The sequence below is a fragment of the Oryzias melastigma genome, linkage group LG9, assembly GCF_002922805.2.
Source record: "Oryzias melastigma strain HK-1 linkage group LG9, ASM292280v2, whole genome shotgun sequence".
In the NCBI taxonomy this organism is placed as follows: Eukaryota; Metazoa; Chordata; class Actinopteri; order Beloniformes; family Adrianichthyidae; genus Oryzias; species Oryzias melastigma.
In genome coordinates, this window is record NC_050520.1 from 30,686,685 (window position 1) to 30,698,212 (window position 11,528).

At 41.9% G+C, this 11,528-nt stretch overlaps 1 protein-coding gene across 1 annotated transcript in view; it reads left to right on the forward strand.

Annotated features, from left to right (window-relative positions):
- atp2a2a (ATPase sarcoplasmic/endoplasmic reticulum Ca2+ transporting 2a) overlaps positions 1–10,182 on the forward strand; it is a 37,961-nt gene extending 27,779 nt beyond the window's left edge. The window contains exons 9-20 of the mRNA XM_024276266.2: positions 947–1,035; positions 1,135–1,237; positions 1,419–1,550; positions 1,646–1,765; positions 3,912–4,130; positions 4,206–4,541; positions 4,698–4,918; positions 6,650–6,852; positions 6,923–7,008; positions 7,082–7,215; positions 8,280–8,397; positions 9,005–10,182. Of these exons, the coding sequence (XP_024132034.1) occupies positions 947–1,035; positions 1,135–1,237; positions 1,419–1,550; positions 1,646–1,765; positions 3,912–4,130; positions 4,206–4,541; positions 4,698–4,918; positions 6,650–6,852; positions 6,923–7,008; positions 7,082–7,215; positions 8,280–8,397; positions 9,005–9,274 (2,031 nt within the window). The 3' untranslated portion in view covers positions 9,275–10,182. The remainder of the gene's footprint in view (positions 1–946; positions 1,036–1,134; positions 1,238–1,418; positions 1,551–1,645; positions 1,766–3,911; positions 4,131–4,205; positions 4,542–4,697; positions 4,919–6,649; positions 6,853–6,922; positions 7,009–7,081; positions 7,216–8,279; positions 8,398–9,004) is intronic.
- The last annotated feature ends 1,346 nt before the right edge of the window (positions 10,183–11,528 follow it).

The following is an 11,528-nucleotide window of genomic DNA, read 5'->3' on the forward strand; positions in this document are numbered from 1 at the left end:
TAGCTGTTTTGGCTAACCTAAGTTTTTTTTTTCTTTTAAATTTTTAGGCTAATTTGGCATTTAGTTAATATTTTAGCTGGCTATGGCGCCCCCCTTCCCCCCACCACCACCACGCATGACATGTCTTTAGTGCATTTGTTCAGTGAAGTCTCCCAGCCATGCAGGTTATTTAACTAGATGATAACACGCTCCCGCTCCTCTAATCTACATTGAGCTGCCGGAGGACTCGCTGCGCTGCTGTTGCATAACTGACCTTGCGTCACAGAGCTTGTAGTTCCCGTTTGCCTCCGGATCCGTGAGTGGCATCCCACTGTCCCCAGCCCCACTGGGAAAAGGACATGTCATCATTTTTTGTAGTTTGGTCACGATTCATGTTTAAGGGTTCTCTTTTGTTATGCGACATGATTAAATATCCTTGTAAGTCTTAAATTACTATGACCTATAGAGATACAAAGAGAGCCATACATTCATCTTTTGAAAATGGAAAACATCGGCCGTCCGGACATGCACAGAAGAGCGCAGTAGGAGGCTTGTTGATTCATTATCAGCATTAGTCTACCAAAGTAATCCAATATCTGCCTCAGAAACTGATTTTTTTACTTTATACCTGGCAATATCACACAGCTTTAACTAAATAACATGAGTCTGAATGCAGCTTCCTTCTTTTTGGATTCAAGATTCTTCCTCAGTCTTCTCTGTTTACTATGGAGAGAAGCGAAACGCCCTTCGCACACGAGTCAGCGGGCCACCCAGCCTGCCCCTGTCAGAGACACTTTGTAAACTGCAGGATAATGTGCTGTCCTAAACCGACTTTCTCTCCTTTCACTTTCTGCAGCTTGTGCTGCCACCTGCTGTGTCAGCAAAAAAAAATCCAGCTGTCTGACTCAACAGGAAAAAGAACAAAAACATCACACTGACCTTAATCTTATGTGCTTTTTTTGTCTAGATGTTTGTTGTCAATAAAGCTGAAGGAGACAGCTGCTCCCTGTCAGAGTTCACCATCACCGGTTCCACTTATGCTCCTGAAGGAGACGTGTGAGTGTCCCAGCAGCCTCTCTGTCACATTCAGGGAAAAGAGATGATAGCTTTTTACATTTCTCAATCATTGGTTGAAAAGCTCTTCCTTTTACTCAGGTACCAGGACGGTAAGCCGGTGAAAAGCTCCCACTTTGATGCTCTGGTGGAACTGGCGACCATCTGTGCGCTCTGTAATGACTCCTCGCTGGACTTCAATGAGGTGTGCACTACGCCTGCTTTGTACTCCAGTTACACCATGAATGCATGAAAGATTTCCAGATTCACTGACTTCACCTCCATCTGGGTCCAAACTACACAGCGCTTTTTCTTGCCTGTGAATTTGTAACGTTTTGCTGAACAATAAAGGTTGGTGCAGACCGAGAATGTTCCCGGTGTTTCAGGTGAAGGGCGTGTACGAAAAGGTTGGCGAGGCCACAGAGACGGCGCTGACGTGTCTGGTGGAGAAAATGAACGTCTTTGACACTGAGGTCCACAGTCTGTCCAAGATTGACAGAGCCAACGCTTGTAACTCAGTGAGTGACGGCTCCCTCCTCCCTGCACACTGTGCACATTCCCCACCGCTCCCACTCAGCAGCTTTTCTGTCCGACTGCGCTTTCACCCAATCAGGTGATCAAGCAGCTGATGAAGAAGGAGTGCACCCTGGAGTTCTCCAGAGACAGGAAGTCCATGTCGGTCTACTGCACCCCAAACAAGTCCCGCTCTTCTATGGGCAAGATGTTCATCAAGGTATTTTCTAGAGCTGTCACACAATTAATTCTTTTGACCGATTAATTAACTATGACCTGTACTTAATTAATCTATTTTAAATCAAACCTAATTATTGCAGTGAAAAAAGTGGCTTTATGGAGTTTTTACTATAACAGACTTCCAACATTTACTTTATACCACCAATGGGTTTTTTTAATCTCAAACAATTAAGAAAAAGAAACAAACATAAAATCAGGACCAGATTACTCTAATTAAACACATAAAAAAACAGTAGGAGCACCTTTCTGAGCAATACAAAAAATATCAACCACAAAGATTTCATTAATACCAAAATAAATGTTGGCATACCTTATTCCACAGTTAATCTCAACAGCTAGACAGTAGAAACGACACATTCTCAATCCCAACTCATCATAGATGAATGTATGGTTCCCGCCCTGTCCTCGCCACTTTTGACGTTTTGAGTGTCCCTGACTTGTTGTTTTTTGATGTGATGGCTATTCCCGTTAAATCACGGGTCTCCAGCCCTCGGGAAGCTGTACTAGAGAGGTGGTACCAGATGTGGTACGAGACGAGGAATGGGACATGGTACGGAACGTGGTACGGGATGTGGTACGGAACGTGGTACGGGACGCAGTACCAGATGCAGTACGAGACACGGACTGAACACGGTACCAGACGTGGTGCGGGGCGCAATACAAGATGAAAAACCAGAAGTAGTACTGGACGCAGAACCAGACATGGTACGAGATGAGGAACGGGACGAGATACAGGACTCGGTACAGGACGCAGTACGGGACGCGCTATGGGACGCAGTACCAGATGCGGTACGAGACACGGACAAAACACGGTACCAGACGTGGTACGGGACGCAATACGGGAAGAGGAACCAGAAGTAGTACAATACGCGGAACCAGACGTAGAATATGATGTGGAACCAGGTCGTACGGGACACAGAACCAGACTTAGTTAGAGAGGCAAAGCCAGACGTCATACAGGACACAGAACCAGACATCGTATGGGACACAGAATAAGATGTGGTAAGAGACGGGAAACCAGACGTTGTACGGGACACAGAACCAGACGTGGTAAAAGACGTGGAACCAGACGTTGTACGGGACACAGAACCTGACATGGTACATGACGCAGAACCAGATGTGGTATAGGAGGTGGATTAGACGTGGTATAGGACATAGAACCAGACGTGGTATAGGACGTGGAACCAGACGTGGTATAGGACATAGAACCAAATGTGGTAAGAGACGCAGAACCAGACGTAGTATAGGACGTAGAACCAGACGTGGTATAGGACGTGGAACTAGACGTGGTATAGGACGTGGAACCAGATGTAGTATAGGACGTGGAACCAGACGTGGTATGGAACTTGGAACCAGACGTGGTAAGAGACGCAGAACCAGACGTAGTATTGGACGTGGAACTAGACGTGGTATAGGACGTAAAACCAGACGTAGTATAGGACGTAGAACCAGACGTGGCAAGAGACGCAGAACCAGACGTAGTATAGGACTTGGAACCAGATGTAGTATTGGACGTGGAACTAGACGTGGTAAGAGACGCAGAACCAGAAGGAGGAAATGAGACATGATGATGTAAAACCAGAGTACTTGGACAGTTTAGACTTTATTTTTTGTTGTTTCTGGACAAAACAAGTGGGGAGAAGTGAACCGTCCCTCTGAAATAATGTTTTGTTTAACTTATCATGAGGTTTAGTATGTGAACCAATTTCCTCCTGCAGCAGAGCGAGGTGATCTGTAGCGGTTACCTTGACAACGCGTCACATTATTCATCACAGTCTGTTTTTTGTGAAAATGATTTAGGAAAAAAAAAAAAAAAACAAGATCATAATCGTAATTACTAATCTTGCATTATTATTTTTTTGTAAGTGACCTTTAAGGTGTTCAGTATCAGAAATTAGAGAACTTCACGCAAGAAAATATGTGACGCGATCCAGCCTTTACTTCATCCTTTAATGTATAATAGCTGACACCTTGTCAGGAATTCTCTCATACATAATAGAATCGTAGATTAGAATAACCCGCTAATTTGTCTGTAATTAATTTATTGCGATTTATGTGATAATTTGACACTCCTGGGAATGTGTGGTTTCCTATCATGTCATATAAATGTTGGATCTGCATCACAGGGGGCCCCAGAGGGAGTCATTGACAGGTGCACCTATGTCCGGGTTGGCAACAACAAAATTCCCCTCACCCAAGGCATCAAAGACAAAATCCTGTCTGTCATCCGTGAGTATGGCACTGGACGGGACACCCTAAGGTGCTTGGCTCTGGCCACAAGAGACAGCCCACCCAAACTGGAGGACATGGTTCTGTCCGACACCGCCAGGTTCTCAGAGTATGAGGTGAGCGTCCATCATTTGCTTAGCTTTTCCTGTACTTTTCCATTCACTGACGTTCACCCGCGTCTTTTCTTGCAGTCTGACCTCACCTTTGTCGGCTGTGTTGGCATGCTGGACCCCCCCAGGCAGGAGGTGGCTGCCTCCATCAAGCTGTGCCGCCAGGCTGGCATCCGCGTCATCATGATCACAGGGGACAACAAGGGCACAGCTGTGGCGATCTGCCGCCGCATCGGCATCCTGACAGAGGACGATGATGTGGAGCACATGGCTTACACTGGCCGCGAGTTTGACGAGCTGTCACCGTACGCCCAGCGGGAGGCCGTGACCCGGGCGCGCTGCTTCGCCCGCGTTGAGCCCTCACACAAGTCCAAGATTGTCGAGTTCCTGCAGGGATTTGATGAGATCACCGCCATGGTACGGAGTGACTGCAGGCTTTCTGACATGTTCAGTCCTCAAATGCGAAGCACTAATGTTTCAAATAGGTTTTAAAGACTCCTTGAATAAATGTGAATAATTTTGTGCACTGTTTGCTCATTAAAGCATGTGTTTAAATGAGCTGCTTGTCTGCAGACAGGAGACGGCGTGAATGACGCGCCGGCTCTGAAGAAGGCAGAGATCGGTATCGCCATGGGCTCGGGCACCGCCGTGGCCAAGTCCGCCTCAGAAATGGTTCTTGCGGATGACAACTTCTCCTCCATCGTGGCTGCTGTGGAAGAAGGCAGAGCCATTTACAACAACATGAAGCAGTTCATCCGATACCTTATCTCCTCCAACGTGGGGGAGGTCGTCTGGTGAGTGTCCTCTGCAGCTGATGGAATTCCTGGTGACTGCAAGTGCAGTCATGTTACTGTACTCTCAGAAAAAATTTGATAAAATACTAGAAAAGTTGCATTACCTGTGATAATGCTTTTTAAGGACTGTGGTCACTGAAGATGCTAAAACAATGAACTTTAATTCCTGTATAACGTCCTGAGCGGGCTGAACGTTTTGATGCCAAACTTTTAATTTTAAGATAGTGCACAAGAATTTGAAAAATCAGGAAAATTGCAAAAAAATAAAAATTTGTGTCATTTTTGAATAGTGTTGCAGGACTCTTCTGAACATCTTGATACCAATATTGCATAGGTTTCAAAGTACATAAAGAATTGGAAGAATTTCTTGAAAAAGATCGCAAAAAAATTAAAATACCAAAAGTACAAGCATGAATGTCCTGAAGGTGTTAAACATTTTGAGAGCGACCTTGCATTCTTTGCAGAAAGTGCACAAATATTTGAACAATTATGTGAAAAAAATTGCAAAATTGGCGTAAAATTTAAATAAATGCGTAAGTAAGTGTACAAGCATGAATGTCCTGAACATGCTGAATGTTTTGATTGCAGAAATTGCAGAGATTTTAAGAAATTCCAATTCATTTTCAATGGGGCGGAAAAATTGCATAACTTACTCAAATGTACGAATACCAAAAGGATGAATGTCCTGAATGAGCTGAACGTTTTGGTACCAAAAGTGCAGAAATTGTTAAAAGTGTGATTGAGTTTTTACAAATCAAAAAATGTACGGAAGAATAAATAAGGAATAACAATAACTAGAAAAGTTTCATTAGTCTACCTGTGATAATGCTGCTGTGAATGCTTTTTGTTGGGAGTAGTCGCTGAAGATGCTGAAGCTTTTTACTGAAAATGGTGATGCATTTACTTTAATTGCTGAAAGGATTTACTGAAAATGCAAAAACTATTTTCAAAATGTTAAATTTGATAAAAGACTGGAAATTTTTGTTTAAGAACTACAAAAGAGTGCTGAAGATGACCTAAATTTATGAAAAGTATGTAGTAAAATTGCTTAAAAATCACTAATACATGCTAACTTTGCAAAAAATATTTAGTGTGTTGCTTAAATATGAGCAAAACTTCAAATTAGCCCCAAAAAAACCTCAGTAGATGCCAAAGTAGCCCAAAGAGCTAGCTCGTTACTTAAATACAAGCTAAACTCCAAAGAAAGCCTAAAAATTATCGGTAAACTAAATTAGCCAAAAACATTAGCATAGTGCTAAAATTTTAGCTAAACTCCAAATTAGCTCATAAAAAACAGTAGATAACAAATTAGCCAAAAAAGATAGCATGTTGCTAAAATATTCGGTAAACTCCTATTATTTTTTTATTTACTATAAAAGAGGAAAACATGCTCCATGAATATATTTAAAGACTTGTTGCTAATCTACTTAAAATTTTGACACTTGAAGACTTTTTAATTAATTTCCTTTGGGGCATATTTTACTCAATATTTCAAAAACTATAAAGTTTATCAATACCAAAAATAAAAGCAGTAATGTCGTGAACAAGCTGAACGTTTTGATACCAAGATTGCTGAAATCACTGAAAGTGTGATTGAGATTTTAGCCGAAAAGCCTACAGAAAGGAGCAGGAGAATCCCAACTGCTTACTAAGCATTCACACTATTAGAATTTCTATGATAAAAGTTGCATCAGGGTGTCAGAGAGTTTCTAACAGACCTTATACTGACAGCATCTTCCTGACTGCGGCTCTGGGCTTCCCCGAGGCTCTGATCCCAGTCCAGCTTCTCTGGGTCAACCTGGTGACCGACGGCCTCCCCGCCACCGCCCTCGGGTTCAACCCGCCTGACCTGGATATCATGGAGAAGCCCCCACGCAACGCCAAGGAGCCTCTGATCTCTGGATGGCTCTTCTTCAGATATCTGGCCATAGGAGGTGAGCTGAGGAACCAGGGAGGAAGTGTGAGGAGATTTAGAACACTGGTTTATGATGTTGATCCTTCCAGGTTATGTGGGTGCTGCCACCGTGGGAGCGGCTGCCTGGTGGTTTATAGTGTCTGAGGACGGGCCACAGCTCACCCTGTACCAGCTGGTATGTCAGTACATGTGACAGAGCATCCCACAGCTCCTTCTTCAACCTCACTCTGTTAACTTTTCTCTCACAGAGTCACTACCTCCAATGCAGCGCAGAAAACCCGGAGTTTGAAGGCCTGGACTGCCAAGTCTTTGAGTCGCCCTACCCCATGACCATGGCCCTGTCGGTGCTGGTCACTATTGAGATGTGCAACGCTCTGAACAGGTGAATGTGTGTTTTAGAGCAGGGGTCCCAAAACTTCATCCTGTGAGGGTCACATAACTGCTTTCTCCTCTGATGGGGGGCTGGGGTCAGTTTGTAGGGTAACACAAAAAATGTAACAATCACAGCCTAAACATAAACATTCAGGGTTTTCCAAAAAGCCACACGTAGCCAAATTTTAAATAATTCATTTCTGTGATCTTCACATTTTAAAAACTAGATATATAGCATTACCTGCGATAGATTATTTGGCCGAAGATGCTTACATTGATAGCTAAAAACAGTGCAGCTGATAGCTGAAAACGCTGAATCTGATAGCTAGCTGAAATATTAGCGAAGTGCAAAATTAGCGGAAAAAATTAAAATAAATTCAGAATTAGCCAAAAAAGCTAGGATGTAGCTGAAATATTAGCTAAACTTTTAAATGGCATAAAAACTGAAAAACACCCAAATTAGCCAAAACAGCTAGCATAAAGCTAAAATATTAGCTAAACTCCAAATTAGAAAAAAAAACGGAAAAAAGCTTTAATAACTAAAAAAAAACCGCTAGCGTGTAGCTTTAAATACTAGCTAAATGCCAAATTAACCAAAAAAAAAACTGGGAAAATGTCTAATTTAGTCAAAACAGCTAGCATAAAGCTAATATATTAACTAAACTCCGAGTCAGCCTAAAAAACTGGGAAAAACTAAATTAGCCAAAACAGCTAGCATAAAGCTAAACTATTAGCTAAACTTCAAATTATACTAAAAAACTGAAAAAAAGCTTTAATTAGCCAAAACAGCTATCATGTAGCTGAAATATTAGCTAAATGCCAAATTAACCTTAAAAAAACTGGGAAAATGTCTAATTTAGCCAAAATAGCTAGCATAAAGCTAATATATTAGCTAAACTCCAAATTAGACAAAAAAATTTAAAAAAAGCTTTAATTAGCCAAAGCATTTTGGGGGGGGCAGGCCAAATATGGAGGAGGGCCGATTCGGCCCCTGGGCCATAATTTGGGGACCCCTGTTTTAGAGCTACTGAGCCTTTAGTCAGGAGTCAGTAACTCACCAGACATTTCTTCTAGCCTCTCAGAGAACCAGTCCCTGCTGCGGATGCCTCCCTGGGAGAACATTTGGCTGCTGGGGGCCATCTGCCTCTCCATGTCCCTCCACTTCCTCATCCTTTACGTGGAGCCTCTACCTGTGAGTTAACAGTGACTTTCTCACAAGCTGCAGGTGGAGTTTTAACTGAGATTTGGGTGATTTTTTTTAAATAAGAACAGAAATGTATGAGCCAACTTAGAATATAACCTTTAGTCTGTACTGCATATACTGAGGATTTTTAAGCTAATTATGAGTTAACATTAGTATTTTAGCAACGTGCTAGCTTTTTAGGGGGCTAATTTGGCACCTATCAAAGATTTTAAGGCCTTTTTGGAAGTAAACATTTTAGCAAAATGCTGAATTTTTTGGCTAATTTGGCATCTATTGAGGTTTTGGGCTAATTCTGAGTTCATAAATTGAATTTTTGCAATTTTTTAAGAAATTCTTTTTGCACTTGCTGCAATTTCTCTTCAGCAAAAAGCATTCACTCTAGCATTATTGTAGGTAATGCAACTTTTCTGTTCCAGTAGATTCTTCAGAATGTACTGGAATTATCATGTTAATGGTTAAAAAGTTACAGTAAACCAAAGAACATAATCACTGGAGCTCTGGTGTTAAATTGTTAATTAGGTAGTGATTTCAGGCACCCAATTATATGCTTTTTTAAAGTAAAAAAATGAGCTGACTCAATACTTTTCTCGCCCAGGTCATCTTCCAGATCACCCCTCTTGATACGACCCAGTGGATGATGGTGCTGAAGATCTCCCTCCCCGTCATCCTGCTGGACGAGCTGCTAAAGTTTGTGGCCAGGAACTACTTGGAATTTGGTAAACACCTGGAGAAGCCGACCAGCAAAGGCTGCCCGCCGTTTGCATGCGTGGACGGCATCTCCTGGCCGTTTGTGGCCGTGGCCCTGCCCGTGGTCCTGTGGATTTACAGCACCGACACTAACGTGTCCGCCATGTTGTGGCCCTGACTGACTCCGCCCCACAGACCCTCCCGCGCACCAGTGTGAAGTGGACATTAACACACATCTAACACAGTTACGATAACGTGGAATAACCCGCTCCCCGTCCCGTCTGTGGTATTAAGTACACATTCACTGCTATTGTTGGCTCAGGTCAGGGAGGGGCATTAGTTCATTTTATAATTACTTTTACAGATATTAGTTTTTTATCGTTTCACCCCCCATCCCTCCTCATTGGTTAGAGACACCCATTGTGTTGGAGCTTTATGCTGAGCTGTACAGAGAATTGAAACTATTTTATGATAATAATATTTTGTAATTTTTGGGGAGGGCTCTGGGGGAATATATAACAGAACAAATTGGTGAGCTAAGACTTGAATTCTTCTTCCCTGACTCAAATCTTAAAGTTCTTCTTCTTCTTCACTGATGGTTACCTTCTGCTTTAGGCAGAACGCAGCTACCTCAATGCTGTTATTGTCATCACACTCGATCCTCTGTAGAAGTGTTGAGGTAAGCTCCAGTCTATCCGGATTCATTTCCACTAGGGCTGCCACAAATTATTATTTTAATAGTCCACTAATCACCGATTTTTTTTTCCGATTAGTCGACTAATCGGATCATGTGCAAACTAGATTTAAAGCACACATCTTAACCATCATTAGCTTTAAACTAACTAAAAATAAAGACAGTTAAAATGATAGTTTATTAAACTTTTAATAAATCATGCAGCTTCCGCCCTTCATTAGTTTCTGGGATTAAAACAAGATTAAATGTAATGAGAGAATTAAGGAAAATACTTTCCATCAAACTCATTTTGACAGGTGACCTTTGACCCTACATCAAGGGTGTTAAACTCAATCACACAAGGGGTCAAAATCCAAAATACACCTTAGGTCGTAGGTTGAACAGGATAAACATTTATTGAACACTCTAAAACTAAATGTTTAAAAGTTTAAAACCATATCTTTTTAACATAAGCGGAGGCTTCGCGTTGGACGGTTTAGGCCTCCGCGTCGTGCGTTAATTTCTCATAACACACACTTCATCGGGTATTATCCCTTACATATTTTACTCTCTATAAAAATATATTTTGTCAAAATATACTAGTTAGAAATGAGCACAAGATAACATCAGGCCATTAATAACAATAAAATAAAAGCAAATGATCTGGAGGGCCGGATCCGGCCCCCGGGCCGTGACTTTGACACATGTGCTATACACCATCCATTAAACTCGTTTTGACAGGTGCCCCGCCCCTCAAGATGATGTAACAATTTAATATCAATTTGACATATAAAGGGTATATAGGGTCAAAGGTCACCTGTCAAAATGAGTTTGATGGGAAGTATATTCCCGATCTCTCTAATGAGGTCGGAATCTGAAACAAGGAACTATTTTTTTACTAAGGATAAAGTTTTGGTGTCACTGACTCAAATAATTAAAAAAGTAAATTTTTGGTGCTGAATACTCACAACTTTATTCAACTTTACTACACTCCGACTCCATATAATATAAATTAAGGACTAATCAACTATTGAATTAGTCGTCGACTATTTTAATGGTTGATTAGTCGTCAATTAGTCGACTAATCGTGGCAGCCCTAATTTCCACACATGAAATGAATGCACAAAAGCATTGTCCTCACCTTACAGGCGCACCCTTTGATTTCCATCCTAATCCTTGTAATGTATGTAAAATGTGCACATACTGTACTTGAATATGTAAAAAAAAAAAAAATGCACCGAGAAGCTGTTAGTCTTATCAACCGAGCACAACGTGAGCGCTTCAACAGGACTCTGAAGCCGGCTGAAGCCGCTGATCATGAAGAGCTTGTATATTTGTACATAGCACAGAAGGTAGAGTGTATACTTGATCTGTCCAAATGTTGCATACATCAACACTGTTTACTCATGTCGTGGCCTTCCGCATGCCCGCTTCAACCGCTCCAGACCTGTGAGTGCTGCTGGGAGGTTTTATTTTGTAGTTTTGTAGCTAACTGCTCGGCTATGCCTTCCACATTTCTACTGTTGTCTTTGAGCTGCATGTCGCAACTTCACGCGCTTACGCAGCCGTTTGTATTTATGTAGAGAGACGATTGTGGTACGAGAGAGTTGTGGTGCTGTGTACCAGTACTTAAAGTATAAATGGTTGTTTTTGATTGTGGACGGACTGTGTGACCTCTACTGAGATGATGATGTTTAAGTGCCCGGATATTTCAAGGATACTTGTTTAGGTTTTTTCTTGTTTTAAAGTGCTGCTTCAT